Genomic DNA, 25,531 nt, shown 5'->3' on the forward strand with positions numbered 1-25,531 from the left:
AAAAAGGATTTACTGTCAGATTTGAGTTTAAGTAAAGCGCGCTAACATGATCATTGTCGATGTCCAAAACCTGAATGTTTTATGTAGACTTATTTAATGGTTCACTCAACATAAATATAAACCCCAACACCACCTCAACAACTTCCCCGAACATTCGAATATGTGCCACATATCGGAAACTGTTGACTCACTCGAATCTGTGCTAGCATTACAGCTCTTCTTATCTTTTGGCTTTGACACGACAGTGCTTCTTTGTAAACTAACCATTATTTAGAAAAGGGCATATCTTTGCCAGGACTGGCTGCCAAGTTTTTGTTTTTGTTTTTTTGTTTTTTATTACTTGAAATATTGTGACATTGCAGTTTTGGTGATTAAAAAAAAAAGTTGCAATTTGGAACTGTTGGCTCACAGACACATTTTTGGAAATAAGCAGCTAATAAGAGATTTTACTCGGTTGTGTAATTTCACGCTTTCTGAGTGGGCGGGCGCTCCAGAGACCCAACTAACTGTCTACAAGCAATAAAAAGTGAAATTTCCATAATATACCGTGTCCCCTTTAAGGCATGGCCGACCTCCAAAATTTGACTTATTTGGTGAATTGAGGTTCCGCTGTTTTAAGTCCCTCACTCTCAAAGCAACGATAAATATAATGTAGCGTTCAGTGAAATATTATTTCATCTAATCCAAGCGCACTCATGAGAAGCTAACGTTAAAAAAAAAAAAAAAAAAAAAATGCATGAATTGAAGGAAAAGGAGCTCTCCATGCGGCTTTTTCGAATTTGGGTTTGAAAAAGGCTTCGCCCTGGTGGGCGGAAGTCATTTTTCAGCCATCGAAGATATAGTTTGCGTGTGGATGATTATATGTCATTATGTGTGGACATTGCTTGAGACAGCCTGAGCGGAAGCCAGAGAAAAGCTTTTGGAACCCCCTACAGGGCAGAGTTTCAAGCCTCCCATTTTGGTTTGCTCGCCACACAATAGAGCTGAGACAAGACTTGGTAAATCAGGCGGAATGCAGCAATCTGTTTCTTTTTGTTATCACAAGTAGGTTTAATCCATTACAGCCAGTGGGGGTGAAAGTACCAGAGTAATCTTATAAAACCCAATGTGCCTGTTTGCAGGATTCATCTTTACCGGTGGTGTGGGTTTGATTGATCCCGGTAGAATTGTGAATTGTTTTACAGTACTTTCAAAAATATATATACCGGCTGCCACGCTCACCTTGGGAAAAAGTTGAATTCAAGTACACATTTTGGTCAAAAGCAAAAAGGGCCCGAGCGCCCGCCATGATGTACTGAACCGCTGTCAACATTTTTTTTACCCCACCCACTTGTAACCACGGCAACTTGCCTAGGTAATTGGATGGTAGGATGTCACAGCAAACCCAGCTGTGCTCCTGCAGGATCAAACTCTCTTCAGAAGAAATTGTGCTTCCACTCGTGGCGTGGCACTTTTGCCCCCGCAGAGGAGCCCAGACGCTGGATGTTACAACCTGCGCTTTATCAGCAGCTGCCAGCGTGCGAGTGGCGTCCACTTCACACGCCAGCAACTTGATTAGCCATCAGCGTTTCATCGACTGCGCCGCCAGACAAACGTGCGCGACATGTATTATATCTCTGCTACGCGTGCACACCGTTGCCTTATGGATGCATATTAATGTGCTCCGTCCACGATCAGTCGGCCGGCTTGGTTCATATTCTCTTTGATTTCCATTCAGGCAGGATCCCAAATACTGCCATTAACATCAATGGCGCCGTGGAAATATCCCAACAAGCCATTTTGAATTAGTGTTAATGTTCCCGCTGCCGCGGTGTACGCCTCCTTCCATCGCTCTCTGCTCAGCCCGGCAGGAGGTCTACTCCAGCCGCACCCCCAACCCCCCCCCACACACACACACACACACACACACACACACACACACACACACCTCCTCACACTGGCTGTTGTCAAGGAAAAGATTCTGCCATTCGGAAGCGTCTCCTTTTTTAATTGAATTATAGCAGCAATGAGGCTGTCTTCAGTCGCTGCCTTCCCTCCACTAATTGCTCCATTTTCCCCTGCATCCTTTTCGCTCGCTAACTCCATGCAATTTTCTGCTTGGTGTCTCTCCCCATTCCCTCCATTGCCTCTGTCAACGTTTTCGCACAAACCGTCGTCAGTGCTTTGTTTTATTTATAAATCAGTCATGCCACAACATTCCAATGAGCCTTTGTTGATAGCAATAGCTGCAGAGTGCGCCATGTCTTGCGCAGGGAGGTGTCACGGAGAAGCGGTAGCAATGTTCAGATTGAACTGGGGCACTCAACCTCACACGACTTCAACTCAATCTGGATACAGCACTGTCTGCACAAATAAGTGGGAAACTTGTTGCCATGGCGAATGCATGGACGCGCGGAATGTTCTTGCTGCTGTTCCACTTGTTTGGCAAAATAGACCCCTTCTGACAACGTCGGATGAATGGATCATAGACTGTGGATCGACCGGATGCTTTTTCCAGCCAGCGAGCAGTGTTTGCAACATGTCATGATTTTGATCTTCGCACTCATTGGTCACCTGGCGTGGAACAAACACCCATCCCAAGTACAGAAGATACGAGCAGATGATTAAAATTGAATCTTGGTGAATGAGTTATAAGATGCCCGCCGGCGAGATGGTCCATAAATCCCGTGCTAGGTCACACTGCCCAGCAGAGGCTGGGCTTGCTTATTAATAGCAATTTAAGTCTCCTTGCGTTTGATGCACTGCGGCTCTGGCTGGCCAGCCCGCTGCAGGCTGCTCCCCTCTGCACTGCGAGCACTCGCCCTTTCTGCCCATCACCCCCCCCCCACCCCCTCCCCACATCACGGTTTCAGGGCTGCACTGCCACCTGCTGGTCATGGCTGGAATTGCAAAGATTCTGCTCCAACCAATGTGCTGGAATCATCTTCTCACTGGGGCAAAGATTATGAAGAAAAAATAAAAAAGTTGCGAGCATAAACGCTGTGCAGCTGCATTCATATGCTGATATGGCCATTAGGCCCAGACTTTATACAAACGCTCCATTATTTAGGTGTGATGGGGGAGAGCTAAGCCTTTAAGAGTGGCTTAAAAACTCCCATAAGACATGAAGTCATGCCCTACTTTTCGCCCTTCTACACCCCCGCCCCCCCCAAAAGAAATCCACCATTGCCTTTAATAAATAAAACTGAGAATGTCCACAGAACAGTGCCCTACTCGAGTTCTAACTTGCCAAATATTTAAAAAATATATATTTTTAATGAGGATTTTTAAGTGTGGCAAATTGTCTCAGCAGAGTGCAACCCAAAGCGTTGAACAACCCGAAGCTTCCAAAATCAAATTATCTTGTGTGGTTTCAACTCCCAGGTTGAAATCTCAGCTCAGCCTTTCTTACATGTCAAGTTTTCTCCTGGTATGCCATCACTTTTTTCTGCTCCTATGTTACAAAAAGAAATGTGAGTTAGAAGTGTGAACCATGAGGTCAACATGCCGTTGGAAATATTAATTCTTTACATTATAAATGAATGTTCCCTTACAGATAATGTAAGACTTAAAATTGTACTGATTTCTCAGTGCAAACATTCTTGTTCCCCATTTTGTCCTCATTTTAGTCGTATTTACTTTATTTTTATTATTTTTAGTAGTAGGATTATTATTTATTATTACAAGCAAATTCCCTGAACATGATTTCCTATGCATGTTTTGAAGTCACTCAGCATCTCTGATTCTGGATTGGGCTCAACTTTAAAGGTTCCGCAATACTAAATATTTCCACTCCCACCCTGTTAAAGTGTCTCTTTATCTCTCTTTGTGTGCATCTTTGCACCGGGATTCTCTTTAAACTTTCAAGTAGTCGTAAAGAGCTATTTGCTCCGTGGGGATTATTCGTCACTGAAATACCTTGTTGCGCTCTCTGTAATCTTTCTGAGCGCTCATTTTCTTCTCGCTATCTTCACTCACACATTACCCCTCCTACCAGGTAAATTAACATTATTGGCTCGGAGGCAAAAAAATGTCATTTCATCATGTCATCACCATTTTTTTTTTTTTTAATATCAGCAGGATTATATTGACACAGAGGATTAATTTGTCCGACGTGGAACATTATGAATCTTCTAGCCAGGGTGATTTTAGTAAATTACTATTAGCTCTTCATGCATGCCCATCCCCTCCTAAAGCCATATCACTGTCCCTTCTGCATTGCCACAAATTAAGATACTGTAATGGGCTGCTGACAAAGAAATCCACTGGCTGATGAATAGGCTTTATTGATCCGTGATATGGCCCAAAGTGAGCCGTGCTTGTGGTGTTCATAATGGGGGGGGGGGGGGGGGCTTAATGAATCAATGTAAATGCAGTTGTCATGCTGCACACCCTTCTAATGATTGGGTCTTTTCCATTGAATTGCTGCATAGTCACCGTGTTCTAAGCTTCATATCGACCAGGTTTGAATACTAATTCCTGACTCGCAAACGACATTCATGGAGAGGTAGCTCATATTTTTCGGAGAGAAACTATTCTCTTATTTAACCCCCCATCGAATTGGATTTAATACTTATAACTAAATGACTTTCCTTGAAGGACATTTGGTTTGCTTCTTTCATGCAACCGCAGCTTTGTTGTCGTTTATTTTTTTATTTTTTTATTTTTTTATTTTATTTAGAGAGTATGAAGACGTAATAAGACGCTGGCGGATGTAATTTCATGCTTTTGTACAAATGTAGACAGACGTTGTCTAGTCAGCTGTCCTTGGCCGCCTCCTTTTGGCTGCACGGCTTGATGACGCTCGTGCCTGTATAAAATATTAACACAAGGTGGTGCTCTTGTTGTCGAGAAAAGCTTCTTGTCCGCCGGATGCGAGTCTTCTGTGGAGGACGATGAAGCTTTCCGACTGATAATCAAATCATGAAAAAATATTTCGACATATTTCCATCGCATACAAATGGCAACCTAATGCTTAAGAAATAAATATGACACCGGTCCAATGGATTTTTTTTCTTTTTTAATTAGAGATGCAAGTAAACTTTTCTAGATTTTTTTTTTAAATGTAGCAGTAAAAAAAGGGTGCGTGGTGAGGTATTTGAGTCATCATTTTCTGCAGCCTATTAGTAATTGGCCGTTGATGTACTACTGTATCCAGATTATCTTTTTTATATTTATCTTATCTAGAGTAATTACAAGTTTTCATTTAATTATATTGGATGGATATTGAAGGTGGCATTTTTTTCCCCGAGTTTGTGGCGCTTCCTAGAGGCCAAGGGGTCTTTTGCATGTGTTCATCCTGAGTGTTGATTCCCAGCATCTATTGAACGTAACTTGGAAGCTACTTTTAAAATCAAGTAATCACTAACATTACTTTTAATGTCAGGTCATGTGTAAAGTAAATGAGTTAATTTTCAAGGTAACTGTGGCGACACTGATCTAGACTCACCAAATGCCCTTCACAAAGCTTGAATAAAATTAAAAAAAAAATCCAGTTGCATCACCTGATCAGTTTACATGATATTGCAAAGGTGTGCGGGCATGCAATGACCTGCTCTTTGTTGTCTTTTTGCATTTGGATGAGCTAACAAAGCTTGAGCTTCGCCGTCTCCGAACGCTTGCCCAACTCGCTCTTTCTGCGGCCCTCAATGGTGTCCTGGCCGTGCCCAAGTCATTTCAATCTAAATGCAAATTTCATCAGCCTCTCAATAAGAAGACTGATATTAGTATCCGAGTCAATGTGTCGTGTGGACATGTCGGTCTCAAGAATGTCAAGTCTGCGCTCTTTAGTCGCTACTAAAGAGCGCAGACTTGACATTCTCCTGGATTGCGTTTCCTTTTTTCCGACCTGATAGCGAGTTCTCATACAGACCAATTTACATGCGTTTCGACGTTCTTTGATGGGTGTTGTGCGTTTGAATCCATCTGCATTGTTTGACAAGAAACCATACTTATGTTAGCTTGTCGCGCAGGCGGCTAACGAGGTGTATGTACAGGTGTATGCTAATTCAGCTAATGTCATTCGTCACGTCGTATATATTGAGGACTAGGTTGCAGGTAACGCTGTACTGATCCAAATTAGGATTGTTTGGCCTGGCCCCACCCACCCTTTTTGGCAATTTTCCTCCAGAGAAACCCTCTAAATGAAACCTCATTAGTCGTCCATATGTTGTTTCGCCTTCCCGAGCACTCTTGCCCCTGCTCTGCCGCAGCTCACTGGGACTCTGCACATGTTTACAAGACCAACAGAAAAACCCGCCGCTGATAAATATATCCTCCACCCTTTGACATTTCTCTTCCCCTCTGCCTGTGCCAGAACCTCCATTTTTGCCCTCCTCTGCCCTGTTGTTGTTGTTGTTGTTGTTGTCGGGTTAGGTGAGGCGGGATAGAGGGATGACTGGTGAGGCATGCGTGAGGCAGCGAGCATGGGGCTGCATAGAAGAAGCTGAGAGAGAGAGAGAGAGAGGAGTAAGAGCACCCCGGGCTGGCTGCGCTCTCGGGGTGGTTAACATGCAGGTTGCATATTTCTGAATTGCAGAGCAGCCTTATCTCTCCACGCTGGGTCACTCAAGCCCTTCCTCACGAGTGTTTGTGCATTCCTGCACAAGTGGGCAGGGGAAGTGTGCATGTGCATGCCTGCACATAAACACGGGCATATATTTATGCTGGCAAATGCGAATCTCTGATTGGGGGTGGCTGCGGTGGGTGTGATTTTCTCTCTCTCTCTCTCTCTCTCTCTCTCTCTCTCTCTCTCACACACGCACTGCAGCAAGAAACACTCATCAAACTGCAACACGCATCCCACAGAAGTCCTGCGATTGAGCAGCAGCAGCAGCATAGCCCGGGCCTCCTGTCAACACTCCAGACGTGACACAGCCAACAGCTTAACACTCTGCTCCCGTGCTAGCAGTTCTCTCAGGTGGGGCCTCTAAGGTCTGCCAAAGGAAGGCTCGCACCACAGGAAACGATTTGTTCTTGCCAGGGATTGGCTCTCACAGTCGCCGAGAAGCCCCTTTTGTGTCTTTATCTCTTTTTCTGTAACATCTATCTGGCATTTGTTGTGAAAGTTAAGGATTCTGGCCTTTGTGTGTCCTCGGGTGGTCCCGCTCTACTCACTACACTACACGTCATCGGACGTGCACCGCCCGCCGTATAAGCTTCTCTTCCTGAGCAGCTTTGTCATCGTGGTTGCCATTACAGTGTGGCAGCAACACCATTGCCAGCCACTTTGCTTTCATCATCCAAGAACACAGCGTGGTGCTGAATGTTGGGGAGGGGTGGGGGGGGGGTTGTCTGTCTGTGCAAGTTTACAAGGTCATGATGGATAATCGCCCATTGCATTTCCACCACCTGTGAGAGGGAAGAAAAAATGTAAAAGCAATCCATAAGTAATCATTTTATTCTTGTTCTGTTGCTTACAACGTTGCCTGAAGAGTTATTACGACTTTTATGATGGTCGCACTTGGAGCCTGGAGGGACTTCAACTGACCGGTAGTTTGAATTTACAATAAAACATTTCAAGTGAACCAATAGTCACGGAACGGATCATTTTCTACCTCCGATGCTCCAGACCAACTCATACTAAATATCACACACAGCTATGTTGGGTGTGTAGGGAGTTTGCACTTTTAGGCCAGGAACTGTCAGATGCTCATGCTTTGTGAGCAGCTACGTTCTCATGGTGAAGCAACCCGGAGCTCTCTTGCCACAACTGTCACCTCTTCTTGCGCATTGAATGAAGCAAGCGCATCTCTTTGGTTAGATGTGCCGGTTGATCATCTCGTCCACGGTGAAGGCAGTTTGTAGTTTGATGTAAAATATATCGTTTGTGACACCAGTCCTGGAAATGATCTGACATACCTTCTTTAGACATGGAACATAATTTTATAACACGCTTTGGGTTGAGATGGCTCCCACACTTCATAAAATGCATGTTATTTTGTCAGCTGCCTTTGCGGTCTGTCATGCATGGCATTCGCTGTACTTGCGTGAGAAGAGGGAGCTGGGATCAGAAAGAATGCCGTGACCCATCCCCAGGGTCACTTCATGACTGAGTGGTGTTGCACTTTGCAGATTCAGGTTCACCAGCCGCAGCTTAGAATAGATCCACTTTAGGTCTTCCTGAGCAACATCGGCTCAATCTCGAATGGAATATGCTCTGTAGGATGTTCGCCCCCGAACTTCTACATGTACATCCTGCGGTCCTTGAGGAGCAGTGGCCCACAAGCGAGGCACTCTGCTTCTGCTCGAGATGGCTTCACGGTTTTGATCTCTGGCCTCAGTAAACCCATTAGCGGCACTTTTAACTCATTCGGGCTCGTGGGGTTTCTCAACTGCTCTCCGGCTAAGCTAACGTTCACTTTGCTGACCACGCAGCAACGCTATGTGCGCCAGATTGCGATGGATTTGGGATTTTGAATGATTATTATTGTATTATACCAGCGATTGTTAGCTTGGCAGAGAAGAGGAAACACAGTGGTGGGCTGACCGTGGTGACATGATGCTCCATGGCATTCTTGGCAAATGCAATCAGTATGTGAAAATGGGCGCGGTAATCTCCGGGAACTTGGGCAGGCATTTTTTTATTTTATATTGGTCCTTGGTGAAAAGTGTCTTTGCCACGCTAATTCCATTGTGAAGCAAAAGAGAGGGCAACAGTGTGCCAGGAGTAACTCATTGTCACGTTGTTGGCGGGCGACCATTACAACTGCGGTGGCATTAGCGTCCTCTGGGGTTGTGGCCAAGCTCCACTGGTGGGGAAGCTGAGCGCGTACAAACTGCTATCAGTAAGTGAGGAAAATCCTTTCTGCCTCCGGAGCCAAAGCACGATAATCTTCGGTTGAGGAAAAGGAGAAAGTGGCTAGGCAGGGCACGTACTGGTGCGAGAAGCTGACGCAGGAGGATGTGTGTAAACAGGAAGGAGGGATCGGCTGAGCCAAGCATCGCCGGTATTCTCTCAATCAACGCAAAAGGGTTGCTGTCTCCGAGGCCAGTTAGAGACGGGAAGCCGCGTGCTTTCTTGAGCTACGAAATTTCGCTTTGGCTGTGGTAGGCATCCAGCTATGACTTTCTGTCACTACAAAATGGGCACGCTGAACTAGTTTGCGCCCCTTTCAGTGTGCAAGACAACCACGGGAATGAAGGTCAAGATTATTTAATGTCTGATAGAGACCACAAAAAAAACAAGGACCCCCCCCCCCCATATTCAATTATGGATATATTTATGTGGTCATAACTTGAGCAAATTGACCCTTTCAAATCGTAAAACCACACATTGACGTAAATATCTGTCCCGTTTGGTTGGCGTCCTCATAATTTTCATTCCGACGCGAGATTGCAGCGTTCCGCCTTCGAATGGTGTGCTTTTATTGGTTGCGTGTTTTCCCCTCCCTGAATGATTTCTTTTCTGCATGGCCGACTCATTTTTGCCAACCGGCGAGGGTGTGAGTCAGGGCTGTGTCCCGGAAATGGCAAAGCCCATCGGGGGCCCTAGCCCCCTGGTCAGCGTGTGCTTGCCTGACGGTTCTCCTCTGTGGAGGCGAGGCCCATCCGGATTTACCTGTGGACAACCACGGGAGCGCTTCGGTGAAAGACTGACTGCGAACAGGGCGTCAGGGGGCTTCCACGGTTCTCGTAGGGCCACCACAAGGCTTTGATGAGTAATATGTCACGTATTGGCTCACTGTGGGCATCTCTTCTTCCCCGCAGCATCTTCACTTGGCAGATAAAGGAAAATGGGAGAAAGTGGAGTTTGAACAAGAGAAAGAATCAAATGTTCCCGACGTTGGACTAAGAGCGTGTTGTGTGCGTCTGCACACGTGCCTGCGCAAAAGCGCACAGCTGCGAGTGCATTCACGTGTCTCCATGTTTCTGTGGCGCTGCGATGATGGGTAATGGGCTGCAGGAGAGAGCTTAGTGCGGGAAAATGTCTCATTGAGTCAGCCGTTGCCACTGATCTCATGCCCGGCCAGGTCCGCCCTCCCTTTTCTCAAACCCTCTCTCTCACATCACTCTCTCACTTTATTCATGTCTCTCCCTCTCTCTCTCTCTCTCTCTCTCTCTCTCTCTCTCTCTCTCTCTCTCTCTCTCTCTCTCTCTCTCACATGCTATATCTATCACTTTCACTCTCTTCTTTCTTTCACTCGCTGTTTCTTTCAGTGTCACACTTTCTTTCTGTCTTTCTCTCTCAATGTGCTTCTCTCACTTTCTTCCACTGTCTCTCACTTTCTTTGCTCTCTCTCTTTCGTGCTCTCACTTTCATTCTCTCATTCATTCTATCTCTCTCTCTCTCTCTCTCTCTCTCTCTTTCTCTCTCTCTCTCTCTCTCTCTCTCTCTCTCTCTCTCTCACACTCTCTTGCTCTGTGTTTCCCTTCTTCCTCTCTGTCCTTTGCCACCAACCCCTGCACCATTTTTAGTCTGCTACAGAGCTGACAGCGCCGGCCCCAGTCGCACACTAACCAGATTACCTGAAATCGCCACTGTCATTATCCCACATTGGGCCCATCGGAGCTTGAAAGTCACTCCCAACTTCTCAGACGGTTAATAGGTATGTGTAGTGGAGAGATTACGTTCCAAAGGCGACCTGGTGTCCGACAAATCCCCAATTTTTCTTTCTTGTTTTTTTTTTTTTTTTCTTTAATCCCTTCCAGATTTATATGTCAGATGTGATGGCAATAGTCAGCCAAAAGTGTATCTGGAGCATTTGTGTGTGTATATCAAACCACGGGAATAATTTCATCCACAAAATGCTGAGAAGTACTGTTAGTGGTTAATTCTGAACACAGCCACAGCGCCGGTTATTTGAGGGGTTGCACACTTGTGCAACAACATTATCTCTGTTGTCTTTGTACTTTATTTCTCGAATAGACTTCAGTTTTTCATTTCAAGTTGTGCAGGTTACAGGTCAGATTAAAGGTGGTCATTTTTTTTTTTTTTATGATTTATCTCAGTCTCATTTTTCTTTTTTTTTTTTTTTTTTTACACCAAAAAATGTGGCATTTTAACAGAAGTGTGTGGACTTTTTACATCCACTTTATATTCATTTCTGTACCTGCCTTAAGTAGATCATCAATCAGCACTGGTCTGGATGACTGAAAATATGCTTGTTGAACCGCAGCTTTATTAATAAGGGTTAAAGCGAGTCTGGAAAAACAAGGACTAAATCCGAGTACCAGCTGGGGTCCCACATACAGGCGTCATCTTATATACCGCCAGTTTGTTTGAGGTTGTTTGTAGCTGTCACTTATGATGTGCTCAGAATGTCGTAAAGGCAGCCAAGTCTGTGCCTGTACACAAACATTGCATCAGACGTGTCACTTTCAATAGATAGAGGGGCTTCGATGGACGCGTGCCTGAGCCTCGCTCTGCTAGAGAGCCACGTCGGTCAGATAATTAAGGCATCCACAATAACATCGGTGGATCTTACGTTCATTCAAAAACGGCTTCAGAAAAAAAAAAGAACTCCAAGTGTTTGTGTGGTCATTCTAAAATCTTTCAAGCTGAGAATCAACATCCAGATTCCAAGGTCATGGAAACGAAGACTGTTTCGGTATCAAAATAAAGATGAAGAAACGTGCAATGAGCATGCCAAGCCAGTAGCTGGCGCTGTCACTTACTAGAGAAACAAGACCAGCTGCTTGTCCATCCTGATTAAATTAGCTTTTGACTAATTGACGTCAAATTTTTAGATATCGTAGGCTAAAAAAATCCCTTCAACTAGAATAATACTCTGCAGAGTAGAAGAATGCTGCCGGTTAATGTTGCCTCCCACAATTTAGGTACAATCTTGTCTGATTACTGTCTCCAAACACCAAGCCCAGCCGATTAAGTGTCTGCTGCTCATTCGCAGATGGGTAATTGTTGTTTTTTTTTTCTTCCCCCGCTCACCTACTCCCCGAACATTGGCACCAATGCAGTCAGGTGTTCCGTGGAAGGCATCGTGGGATAATATCAACTCAGCCCCGGGGTTTGTTTCTTGTTTTCCTTCACCCCGCCCCTTATTTTAATTAAAGAACAGCTTGTCCTCATCAGTAGGGCGACTTTCCAAGACAACATATGATTGGCTAGAGAAGCAACAGGTCCAATCGTCTGCTACAGATAAGCAGGCCAACCAAAACACACACACACACACATACTACTATGGATATGTGGCTATTCGACAAAGCACATCATGCGAGTAAAAAAGCGATGCTAAAGCGGAACGTATAGCTGCACGCGCCATGCTTCCTGATGTTTTCCTTTAGGAATGCTTCCTCACTGAGGTGGAAGCAAAGGCTTGGGAACCCTTCGAGACGTGCCCTGCATGTTTTATGAAAATGGGTGGCTAATGCACCTCTTTCCATTCTCCTGACGGGAGAAACGTCTTAGAACCATTTCCAGAATTCTCTCGTGATCCCAGTTGTGCAATACAGTGAAACCTCCAAAGTCAAACAACATCTGTTGGGACACAAGCTGATTTGTTTTGATTCCCAAACATTCCTTCCCTAGGATGCAACGTGAATTAATTACTTTCAGGCTAACACTGTCGCCATTATAGATTAATTTATGGTATGATTGTATCGTTGGGCCCTGTGTTTGCTTGGCAACAAGCCCACAGTATACCCCGCCTCTTGCCAAGTCAGCTGGGATAGACTCCAGCTTGCCCGGGACACTGTACAGTACATTAAATATATAAAGATGTGTGGTATTGTACAGTATTAGCGAATGGATGGATGAATATTGCTCATGTTGTACTGAGCAAATGTTCCAAATTTGGTTCGGTGGGAAACATTTCCAGCTTTCCTCTCACTGGCTCCTTTCTGTCATGACATCACCCAAAAAAAAAGTGTTCAACTTCAAATTTGACCACTTTTAGGTCGTTCCACTTCGGAGGTTGACTGTATCCCCTCAGGATTTTTTTTTCCCCCTCTTTCTTCCTCCCGTATATTGTGGAGATTGCAGCCCCTGACATACAGCATGTCACGTGCCTATAGATCGGGCCCTCTCTTCTTGCCCTTGGCCTTTCATCTGCATCTTGTGGACGGGAAAGGAGGTGAATCACCAGCGGGAAGAACATGTTTACCGCTTCCTCCGTCAGCTCGGGGGCTCTCCTTATTATTGTGATGGATGGTAAGGGAAAAAGGGAGAGCGATGGCCCTTGCCTCCTCATCACCTCTCGGTGAGCAGCAAGCAGCTCAACTGACACTGAGGTAATTACCCCGCCATTATGACGCGCGCGCGTACGAGCATACACGCGTTACGTCAACGCGGCCCCGTGCAAAACTCCAGATGGGGTTCCACTTGGCGCCGGGCGAGGGAATTCTGTGAGCGTTTCGTTTTGTTTGTGTGTCCTCGCGGCAGCACTTTGGGGTTCTGCCTTTGTTTCAACATCCAAGATTAGAAATGGGCTCCAAAATGGATCTCTTGTGGAAGTGGATATAAAGCTTGTAATGTTGCGAAATAACTTCCATTTTGTGGTCAATCTACTGTAGGTTTCTTGTCTTACAGGTTGAAATGAAAAATGCGTCAAGCAACCTGTCTCTGCGTGCCGCTCTGCCAGCTTCTATCCTCATGCCCGTCCAGTTTAACGGGAGTCATGTCGGTTTCTTGGTCGGTTCATCGGAGACAACATGCATGAAGCGGGCAAATCAAGCGGCCCCATTTCTTCCATGTACTTGTGTGCGCGTGCTAATGAATTATGTATATTGATACCGAAGCTAGAGCATGGACACTTTTTTTTTTCTTTCCATGAGAACAAACGAGAAATTATACACAGTGGAGGCATGCAGCAAGTCTATTAATAGCAGCACAGCCTTTCTAGCCGGGGGATGCGGTTGCATTTTTACAGGTCAGACTGTGATCTTCTCCCATATATCTCAGCTTTGAGACAGAACAATGAAAAATGTCAATAAAAATGAACACATCTAATTTGCCTCCAACCAGCAGAAAGGGGAAAAGGTTCTAATTCAGTCTCAGCCTGTCTCTGGAAAGATCATGACGTCAAATATGGAACGTTTCTGAATCCAAGAAGACTGCCATTGATGAGACGAATTCAGTCACTCATCATGCTTGAACCTGAGATGTGTGTCCAACAATTATGATTAAAAAAAAATTGGGCTACTGTATTATAAATGTATATCATAAACCAGACAGGTAGCTGTTCCTGGCGCAAGTAATTAAAGGTGACCAAGGTACTGCTAGCACAAGGACTGTTTTAGTTGCTCCCTCCACAGTAACGTGTCTAATTCTGGTACTGTGTCAGTGGGCCAGCTGAGTGATGCACGCCTTCATGCGGTGATTGCTCGACATTCTACTCATCTCGTCTGCCCCCCCCCCGCCCTCCCGCCCCCCACCACCCTTGCTCCATACCACCACTCCTCGTCCTCAACCTCCTCCCTCCTCTTTCTCTTCTTCCTCCATCCCCGCTTCATCCTCTTCCTCCCTCTCCCCAGCAAGTTCGATGCGATCGGCTCTGGGCCCTGCCGTGAGTTGTCGGTGCGGGCGACAGCGCTACTGAACATGGCGTCGGACGGGATGATTTTAACAAACCACGACCACCAAATTCGGGTCGGAGTCCTGACAGGTAGGAGGAGAAACGCCGACCAGCGATCGTGTGTCGCCTTTTTTTTTTTTTTTTTTTTTTTTTATTACAACCGAAGCCGCTTGAATCTTTCCCATGTTTGCTGGTGTCGCTGCACCCCGCATGTTCCGATTCTTAATTAAAGACGAGCACTTTCTACGGTACGGTCCATTCCCATCCAGCGCCGTGGGTTTGCGGGTCTCAAGGTGGGCTCGGCGTCGCCGAGTGTCCGCTCGTGTCGATTCCCTTAAAGGAGAGGAAAGAGGTGGCCGGTTGATGTGAATTGAATAATTCATGCGCGGATCTGCTTTGCCTAAGCTGCAAATTACAGCGCGCGCGGGCGTGTTGCGTGTGCGTTTCCTCGTGCCAAGTATTTGGACACCGACCGGTTTGATTGATTCAGTATTTGGCTGGAGGTGTTGCTCAAGGTGGCGGAGCGGATGAACGCATCCTTGGCCTGTGCCGAAAATGCTCGTGTGTGTCACATGTGAAGGGGGTGGAGGGGGGGGATGCTCACAGGACACATGTTGGATCCGTGGGGGCTGCACACGCAGCGTGCATGTTGGATGCCGGATAAGACAAGTGTACGTGAGTGAGTGTGTTCGCGCGTATGCGTGTGTTTGTGTGGATGGGGGGGGATCCTCCACCAGACACGATGACTGCGCGTCTCTCAGCAATGTTGGGAAAGGGATGTGTCGGATCTGTTGGCCGTCGGCCTTCGTTTTTTTTTTTTACGCGTGTATAGCCGTGCACTCTCTTGCTTTGTCATGTTATGGTGGGCTTGTCATGGCCCCCCCCCCCCAACCCGGCAGCTAAATGCTATTTCAGAGGACGCGCCGTGGATGCGCGATCAAAGCTGTCCAGAGGAATATCCTCGCTATCGTCCCCCCCACCCCCCATTTTCCCTCCTCTTCCTCTCTCCCACTCTTGCCGTCCGTTCTGTGTGGGGCTGCCTCGATCAATATTTCAGGAAAGGCTGAGATCACACACATGCGGCAGACTTTATTTCCCCGCACATGGATGCAGTAGTGATGGCAGCGGTAGTGCTGTGGGCTAATGACCGTGTTCTGAAATTCTGCCAGGGAACCCTCCTCACCCAAAGAAAAAGAAAAAAAAAAAAGCACCCGCGCAGCCTTTCGCCCCCGCATCATCATCACATCCTCCACCCCTGGCTGGAAACAGACTGACCGCGCTGAAATCGGGCCGCACTGACCTTAGCATGCTAGTAGCGAATCAGTCGCGGAGAGCAGAATAAACGCCCGTGCTTCAATTTGGATCCACTTTCACTTAGCGGAGGTGCTTTCATTGCGCGGCCAAGTAGGTTATGCTTTTATTGATCTTGCGTCGGGTGGGTGGCTGGGTATTTGAACACCGAACCTCAGAACTGTGAGGCAAACGCGCTGTCCTTACAACTCTTGAAACACAAGAATGAATGCACATCTTCACTCAGTGTTCCTTGTTGTCGGAACAACACAAACAGATGGACTCAAAAGGCATGGCATCAGTCACGGAGAATCGAAATCACAGTCCTTTATCCAAATCAAAGTCTTTTGCCGCTATTTGAACACCAGATGAGAGTCCGAACAAGCCAATGGGAAGGGGAACAAAAAACAAAAGTCCAAAACCTGCTTGAAACCGGTAACATTTTCTCTCTCTTCCGTTTCTCTCTCTCGTGACACTAGAACACAGTGGACGCTGGAAAAAAAAAATTTGGACACTGTTGGAGTAGTTCTCCTTTAAATGAAGCAGCTTAAGGGGTGTGCACTAGATCAGTTTTGGAGCAAAAAAAAAAATGTTTTTGCTTGGTCACAGCAAATGGAGAAGTTGGGTTTAATCGATTTTTTTTCAAAGCAAATGAGCAATCTGTGTTGCAAAGGATGGCATTTTCCAGTGTCAAAGCAATAAGAATTAGACAAAATGATTGGCCAGTTCCCACAAAACTTTGGCAGGATGGATTACAAGCCAAAGAAGAACCCGTGCGGTTCCGCATTTTCACATTTGGCAGCGTTGCAGCGAAGGCGCTTTTCAGCATTTTCCTCTCCTGATCCAAATTAGGATTGTTGGCCTTTGGTGGAGCTCTGCGCTCTACCGAGTGTTGTTCTAATTCCTCCATGTGTGGGCGGCTGTTTGCCTTCTCACCAACTGGAGGGTCTCGGTATACCCTGCCTCTTTTCTCTCCAGGCAGGTGACATGGAGCCCAGGGGCCATTTCTGTTTGGACCCTGGACACGCAGCGCGGGAGAGCGTGGCTCAAATAATTGATCAACATCGGCGCTTGTTTGAACAGAAGGTTTGGTTTGGTCGGTTTATTTGCACGGAGGGTTGGGGGGGGGGCGAGCGTGCTGTCATTTGTCAAGGAGGTGACGCTCAAATTGTGAGCTTCTCTAACGGAGGATGAAAGCCTTTTTTCTTTGAACCTGTATGTTGACGTCCGGTCTTCTATCTGTTCAACTTGACTTTTAATTGACTTTTAATGAGCTTTAATTAGGTCATGTCTAGCTCCCCAGCTCTCCATGTGACATTCAGTCACCTGAATTTGTTGGCTTGCACTCAGTGCCGTGAGCTGGCGTGGAAAGAAACGACAAAAAAAAAGGTGTTTGTAACGTGTCGAGGCACTTCCAAGTCAAATGTACTATTTGTATTTATAATAACGTAGAGACAGTATTCTTGAAATGCCAAGCTGCTAGTTTGGTGGACTTGCTGTGTACATTTTACCATTCGATGCAAAATACAATGCAATCAAACCGTTTCCACTCCTCCTCCCTGCTTGATTTTGTTCCACGAGGACTGAGCATTGAGCAGGAGGCCCGCTACCACAAACAACATCACCACCACCTCCCTCGCGTTCAAAATAATTATGGCTCTGATTGTACAGTTGCATCGACAGGTTGGCAAAGTAGCGCTACGTTGGTCAGAACCTCTTTAGCCCCCCGTGGAATTAATGAACATATAATTCCCCCCATGGTCTTGCATTAAACTTTACTAAAAGTACAATGGAACGACCAGCAAGGTGCTACCGGAAAAAGGATTTATTTGGCGCTTTTCAGAGTAGTAGGTATAAGCGCGGCAGCTAGCTTGATCTGACCACACAGTTAGTTGACTAAATAGCCACTAATTGGCGCACAGGTGTCAAACCCGAGGCCCAGGGGCCTCATCCGGCCCGCCGCGTCACTTCATGAGGCCCGCGAAAGCAAAATCAAGCCTGTCGGCTTCTATGATTTCTTGCCAAAAAGTTTGAACTTGTCAGATGTCATAAATAATGGCGAGTTTGTGTAAATCCGTGGTGTGTGTGTGGAGCTTGTGTTGCATGACGGCTTGATTCTTGTTCCATGCAAAGTAAGCCCTAATGATGTACGGCTGCGCTACACACTGCAGACGTGCACCATTAGGGCATCGTTGTAAGTAAACTCCCAGACCATCCTCACAAGTGATGTTCCAGGGAACAACCCGGCAGCCAAACGCCACACATCTTTCCCTCGCCTCTCATTTGGTGTCACAATGTCTGCATTGCCCCCCACCCCCACCCGACCCCTCTTTCTATTGCACTTGGTTGTAACAGTTGAGAGCTGCTTGGCGATGCGTGGGCTGACCTCCAAACTTGCATGTTCATCAGAGAGACATGAATTGACAGCACGCAGCCTGGCGTCCTCAATCTCCCGTTTGGATGGAACCAATGCTTTGGCTTGGTGGGATGACAGCTTTCGCTTTTGTCAGGTCATCACGAACATTTACTTTGCATTCTGGAGTTTGTCTAAATGCTCCGACGATTAAGGCACTGCTCTATTACAGTGCAATCTCCCTGCACTGTACCTTCCTCTTCCTCAGTGAGCAATTTGGGGGGGATGTCAATTTACTGCACTGTAATATCTGTGTTTTGGATCTGCGTCTTTAAGAGGTGTGGCCTCATGGGTGTTGTCAGGAGCTGAAGTCGGTCTGCATGTGAGTCAGTCTGTGTGAGTCTTGCCCTGAAGCTCCTTGCGGTTGTTCTCATTTGACTAGTTGTGAGTGTGTGTGCGTGTGTGTGTGTGTGTGTGTGTGTGTTTGTGAAACTCCTCCTGTTCACAAATGGCTCAAATTGTGTCGGGGACTATGGCTCTCCTTGCCCACATTAGAAGGCATCATAGCACCTTAGCTAGAGGACCTTAATTGCCATCCCCCGAGGCCCCGCATCATTTAGACGGCGACATAAAGTTTATGATGCTTGCCTGTAACAATCATTTTGGCTCACAACACATCCCGCTCATCTGAAGACATTGTTGGAGTTTGAATTGGGCACGCTGGCCACATTTTGTCGTATCACTTCACATATTGGCGAAGGTCAAATGTGACGTGATCTATATGTATATATGTGTATATATGTATATGTATATATGTATGTATATATACCTGTATATATATATATTGCAAAGTGGATGTTAACATTTGGATCACTGTTGCTAAGAGTGCAAAGGTGATTGTCTACCCACAAATCAGATTTTTATACCTTCTTGTTCTTCTCCTCCACTCTGACCTGACGCCGTGCATCTGCGTATCCCCCGAATCTCATTTCAGCTCTGTTTCCCTCTCAATGAACGACACCCGGGCATCTGTTCAACAATATGCCACGTCGACAAGACAATGGAATCCTTCCCCAAATCTCACTTGGTGCCTTTGCATTTTGCCATGGATCCCGAATTGGTGTCTGTGTCGACCTTGATGCGGATGATGCATAAAAGCCAGAACAACAAAAAATCGGAGCTTCTCTGTAAATGCTAAAAAAAAATAAATGTGGCGATGTAGTCAAACGGGGGCCTTCTCCTTCTTATTGGGTCTGATTTGCACTGTAACAAGATGTGGAACGCACACTGACCCTTCTTTCTCGAGTGCCCTCTCACTCTCGATGCATGTCCGCGCACGCGCACACACAGCTGTCACAGCGGACAGCAGTAAGGCAGGCGGCCACGTGAGCCGAATAGACAATGGCGAAGCAGGGACACACAAACAGAATAAGAATTAAGTCCTCTCCGCAAAGGAATTATTTTCAGTGCTGAATCAGCCAAAGTGGAGCGGATTGTTGTCGTCGCGGCGGAGGGAACATTGAGGCCTCGGCTCCTCCCGTTTCTTAGCACGCAGCCATCACTCTGCCCGTTCTGCCACAGTCCGCGCGCAAGTAATCCGCCTGGCCCCAAAACCGCGTCGCAGTCCGTCACTCAGGCGAGGCGTTAAACTTGTTAAGCTGTCGTCGCCGAAGACGAGAAGGTTGTTTGATATTCTTCTTGGGAGGTCAAAATGATTAAGTGAAGCTTTTTAGTGTCAATATCTGGCATGGTTTGATTTATTAAAAAAAACAAACAAACATAAAAAAAAAAAAAACATTGGGCAATTGGTGCTCTTTTCATACTGGTGATAAATTCATGGTGGCATCATTTAGCATGCGGTTTGCAAATGTTTATTGATGAGGAAAGGAAGGCACACACATTTTAAATACGTAAATTCAAAATGGAAAAAGATGTGAATGAAGATTCTGTAATATGTACATTTTACATGACGCCATCACAACTTCTTGAGTCCTGCTATCAGTTTACCTCTGACCTTCGTTGTACTCAGCCCACTTCTTTTTTTTTTTTTTTTTGTTCTAATCTACGTTAGTTAATTTAAAATCCTGAACTATATGAGGTGATCTTTTCCCATCGCAACTGTAAATGTTCTTCGTGGTTCCCTCCATGTTATTGTTGAGATGTTAATTACAAAAAGGTTAATTAATCGTGTGCCATTTTGGACAGAGCGGCATCTCATGAGGCATTATCTGCAGAACCACAAACTCCATTGTACGACTGCAACATCTGGAGGGAATTAAAAGCGGTGTGGGGTGGGGGGGGCCCACCTTGGTAAACAGAGGTCCACTGTAGTGGGTTACGCTGAACTAAAGTGATTGGTCGCTGTAGAAATCTGTCAGGTTTAAATACGCCCACAATTTCTTCTGCATATTTTTCTCTTCCGCGCTTTCCTCTCCTCTTTGCACCATTTGTCCCGTTTCGGAAAAAGTCAAAGCCAAACTCAAGCGGAGTTGATCTTTTGAGGTGTCTGATGAGTCCAGTGAGGTCCACCAATGCAATATGCTGAGGATAACACAATCTGATGTGTTAAAAATATATGTGGCATTTATACGTTTGGGTTTTTTTTTTGTTTGTTTGTTTTGGTCCATAATGGGGGTCAAACGCTAAAGAGTAAAGGCATTTGAGATTCACAGCTGTTTGTTGCTCTTTTTTTTTTTTTTTTTTTTTGCTGAGAGAAGACAAAGATTGAGTCCTTTGCTGCAGTCAGTCCCTCCCGATAACCCGCACGAGGGGAGAAACTGTTGAGTGATTGCGATGAAGATTTAAATAAAAGATACGGTACTTGGTTTTAACTGATGACTTCCCCTTGTGGTCTGCCGCCACCGCAGGATCCTCAGCCGAGTTGTTAATTAGACCGGGGGGGGGGGGGGTGGTGGAGAATGCAAGAGGGGGAGTCAAGTCAGCGGGGTTGGGGGTTCGAGGAATGTCCGCTTAGCTGCCTTGCTGTTATCATGTCCTTAAAGGTTGCCAAAAAATGAAGATCGTTTTTCTCTAGACAAGAAGACTAAAATTCACGTTGTCTCACTCGCGCGCGCCTTTGTCAAACGAGATACTTTGTCGAAGGGTTTGTCTCCCGGCGCTGCCGTAATGAGAAGCTCACACTGATGGTCGCCCGAAAGAATGTGTGACATCACAGTGAAATGTCCTGTCAGTGAATCATCAGTTCGACTTGAATTGATTAGTCTGACATTGTTCTCTCTGTCGAATGTGAAATTTAAAGTGTAAATTCAAATTCGGAAATTCCACTTACTACTGTATTACAATTCTTGTATCGATGAAATGTTTCCAGATTACGATGTAAATGCCTTGCCTTGATTTTAGCCATTGGCTGTCAATTTTTGCAATACAGTAGTACACTTGGTCGCCCCCCAACAGAGAGTGCAAGGAAGCCACTTGTATTTTCCCCGCTCGTGTTTACTGTTGCCATGGAGATTGCCGACATTGCCTTCGTAATCGACGGCGATTGCTGCAGTCATTGGCCCGCTCACATGATACATTAGTAACATCACTTGCTGTAATCACACCCATATCAATGATGATTAAAATCTAGTTTGACTAATCCGAATGCATGGCTGGGGGGATACGGCATGTCATCGCGCCCCCTACCCCCTCCGCCCAACCCGCTTGAAAGTCCCCTTTTCATCTCCTACATCTCCCCCTTTTTTTCCCCACTTGCTATTTCTGTTGCCATTGCCTCACTGCTCTCCCCTTCCTTTAGTACACCTTTCAAACTTTTTTTTTAATACCTACTTGCTGTCTGTCTGCACTCAACTCCTTCTCTGCGGACGCGAGCGGTAAGAGGGGTGCATATAGGTGTGAATAATGGAGGTGCGTTTGATGGCTGACCTCGTGTGTTTGCACGGTAGTGTGTGTGTGTGTGTGTGTGTGTGTGCGCGCGCGGTCCGGGTGTTTTCACGCACTCCCTCAATTATTCAGCGTCGCACCTTTCCCGATTCTACCAGCATATCGTGGAAAGCGATTTATTTTAGGGTTTCTATTTTTAAAGATATCAAACTCATATGATACGGATTCATCCCACCGTAGGGGTTGAGCAGACTAGTCGACGAGTTGAGGAGTGGACGGCAATGTCATTTAGAGCTTAAAGTCAGTGAAACAAACACGATTGTGATTTTGGCGTCTCGGCTTGCAGTCGGATGATTTATGGAGGACTTCCAAGTTGCTCGTCTCTTCTCTATGTTGCACAGATGAAATACAGGCTAGGTCCTCATGTTTGCGATTCTAAATTTGAATTGGCTGTTGTCTGCCAGCATGACTCATTTGAAGTCCACAAAGATCTGCCCAATTATTCCCCGTCACAGCTTTGTATCCCCGTCAAACCACAAAGGCCCGAAATGCACTTGCTCCCCTCTCCAGGGGTTTCCCTCTTGCTTGTCCTTGCGCTGTCTTGTACATGTATGAGTGTCTCCGCGGGGATAAGTGATGAGATGTGTGAAACAAAGCAAGTGGAGCACTCCATTAGGCAGCCCTTGCCTGCGGGCCACCAGACAACTCCACTAGCCACACTGGTTCTCGGTGAAGTCAAACGTCAACAGTCTGACTTGTTTGGGGTTCCGTGAAGTACGGCTGCCATTTGTTTTGGATAGTGTGTGTGTGTGTGTGTGTGTGTGTGTGTGTGTCTCTCTCTCTCTCTCTCTCTCTCTCTCTCTACACACACATACACAATATGCGATCATCACAAAAGTATGTCACTGGTTGTCTGCCAATGAGATGCATGACCAAGAGATGAGGGTGTGCAAGATCGAGCGCGCGTGTGCGCGCACCCGTACACTTGCTGACATTGTCCAGAGAATTGAATGTAATGAAGGTAGCTGCAAAGAGGCTGCTTCATTAGCACAAGCTGGCCTGGGGTTCTCGGTGTGTGTGTGTGTGTGTGTGTGTGTGTGTGAAACTTTGTATCTTGGGAAATAAGAGGAGCCAAATGGTTCATGCACACCCATATCCGCGCACACACACACACACACACACACACACATTACCAGCCACCCACTCGCGCACCGACACACACAGCAACAAGCGTTGTTGTTTTTGCGTGCAACTTCAATCCATAAATTTCCTCTGTGTGTCTCTCAACGACCGCCACACTACTTTCGAAGACAGGAGTGTGCTACAAAGAGCAATGTTTTTGCCGCGCAAAGCGACAACGTATTGTTTGAAGGCCCTCTGTGAATGGGAACTTGTTTCAAGCGGTATTGATAAACGACCGTTCCGAGTGACATGCCAAACTGAAATGAGGAAGTGTCAATTTCGGGAACTGATCATTTGCAAGATTTGCATATTGCTTCGAACTGTTTCGAGAGTGGCTGGTCCGGTTGGGGGGCAAACGTTGACTCAATGGGCCACATGCAGCGCATCAGAGCATTGAATCTGGTCTGCCATGTAACTTGAAAAACACAAACTCAAATCCTGGTCGATCCAAAAATGTGGATGATTTATGCGTCTTTTTTACCTCATGAATTCATCACGGCTCGCACAGGACTGAAAAGGGTTCTCAACCCCCGCTTGAGATGTTTTTCCATGCGTTTATCATTCGGAACCTTGCAGAGAGCCTCGTGTGAAGCAAACGTCATTTCAGCTTAGTGTCGTCTTTCACGTCAGACGGAGCACTCAAGATAATCTTGCATTAGCTGATTGGCCCCGTCTGATTGATTCATGCCGTCTTATCCCGGGTCCCTCAACCGCTTGGTATCCGACTGGAACTGTCCACCCGTCATGCACTGCCGATAGACTTCTTCTTCTTCTTTTTCACTTCTGTATAAGGAAATCAATTAAGCGTTTTTGAATAATCCTGCGAGTGTGTCGCTAACCACCGCAAAGTACAAGCGAGACGTTCTGTTGCCTCGCACGCTGCACTCCGGTGGAGGTATTTAATAATGGAGTTGTTGTTTGGACATGACCTTCAGAAGAGCGTCTTCCCAGTTTTCATCTCCTCCAAGACGTCACAGTCAGAAAAAGTGCGCGGCTCCTCTGAAAGCTCCTGCGTCATTCCGGGCACAACTGAGTTCCCATTTCGCTTTGTTGCCCCGTATTTTACAGTGATTGTCGGCAGAGCGTTCTGAAACCTCAGCTGTGTCGGACGGGCTTTTGTTTTGCTCGGCTGGCATGAAATCGGATTTGCGGACGGTGAACTGAGGGGTGGGTGACGGGGAGGGCAGTGAGTCGCTGAAATCCGACCAAGACGTGGCTGCCGTCTTTTACCGCATTCGGATCCTGTGCGCAAATGCGCTTTAACTTCTCACCTGGGTGGGATGAACGACGCAGGTTTCACTTTTATCAAATTGATTTCGACATGCCGACGTTGACTCCGGAGCAGGACTCGTAACCCTACCGTGACCCTTGACCTCTTTCACTTTGGATCCTCTCTCTCGCTCTCCCTCCTTCTTTCCCTTTGAGTGAGCGATCACAGAGGAACCATAAGAACGTTACGTCTCCTCTGTGGCGACGGTCAATACCTGATCTGATTAGACCTCAGCACTCCTGCCTGCTTCCCGACATTCTGGAAGTGGATGAAGGGCACGGTCGCTAACGTTAGCCAGTACCTCCACTGATCTTTTGAGCAAGGTGCAATGAATGAGGGGACTTTGCCGTGTGAATTTGCACTGCTCATCCATGGATGCAGATCAGGAAGTGTAGCTACGTTGTGGTTGTTGTGCCTTTCCCTGCATCAGCAGCTTGGAAGGATGAAGAACTAGGCGGAAAGAAGGGAGGGAGGGGCAATTACGGCATGTGAAGGGAGAAGGGGAGCGTAGGGAAAATTCTGAGGGGAGGTTTTAGAAATGTGCAGCTGTACTGATGCCGCTGTAAGGATGTTTCTATTTCAATCAATCGAGCTGTTCTCAAGCTCATTTTGCCTTCTGACAAAAGAAAGGTACCTTGTGCACGAATAGAGCAGCTCGAGATTAGCCATATCTTTAACTATGTTGTCCTAAACATGTTTGGGGGGGCAAACAGTGGCTCATTTGCATGAGACAGGACCGCCCCCTCCCCCCCAGGAAGTAAGCTGTAAATATTGATCATTGCTTTCATTTGAGCAAAACTCGTTAGAGACATTTTCTTATGATGCATGAGAGCCGTTTTTGAACTTGTGAACAAAAAAAGGGCAAATTGGACTCACCTTTTACATACACGCGCCACCCACTTCAAACGGTGTCCACTTTTGGCTTTCGCAGCAAATTAGCCAACGATGACTGATTGCACCGCATGCGCTCAGGACAGCCTGATGGATAATTTTCTTGAGGTCTGCGTGTGTAAACAGCTGTCGGAAGCGCCACGCAGCACCGACTTGCCGCGGGGCCATCAAAATGTAACGCGAGGTGCAGAAAAGGATGCCATACCTCCTATTCGGTAGGCACAGGAACACGTCACATGCTACATGCACCCC

The 25,531-nt window shown here is 46.4% G+C and overlaps 1 protein-coding gene across 13 annotated transcripts in view; it reads left to right on the top strand.

The window, feature by feature from the left end:
* Window positions 1-13,493: 13,493 nt before the first annotated feature.
* The window catches only part of gphnb (gephyrin b), a 52,046-nt gene continuing 40,008 nt past the window's right edge, over window positions 13,494-25,531 (top strand). For 3 of the 13 annotated variants that reach the window (XM_019867951.1, XM_019867953.1, XM_019867958.1), the window contains exons 1-2: window positions 13,511-13,628; window positions 14,410-14,540. In XM_019867951.1, the coding sequence (XP_019723510.1) occupies window positions 13,588-13,628; window positions 14,410-14,540 (172 nt within the window). In that variant the 5' untranslated portion in view covers window positions 13,511-13,587. Of the gene's footprint in view, window positions 13,629-14,409; window positions 14,541-25,531 lie in introns of all 13 variants that reach the window. The other 10 variants (XM_019867945.1, XM_019867947.1, XM_019867957.1 and 7 more) reach the window with 9 other exon arrangements.

The sequence above is a fragment of the Hippocampus comes genome, unplaced genomic scaffold (genome assembly GCF_001891065.2).
Source record: "Hippocampus comes isolate QL1 unplaced genomic scaffold, H_comes_QL1_v1.1 scaffold259, whole genome shotgun sequence".
In the NCBI taxonomy this organism is placed as follows: Eukaryota; Metazoa; Chordata; class Actinopteri; order Syngnathiformes; family Syngnathidae; genus Hippocampus; species Hippocampus comes.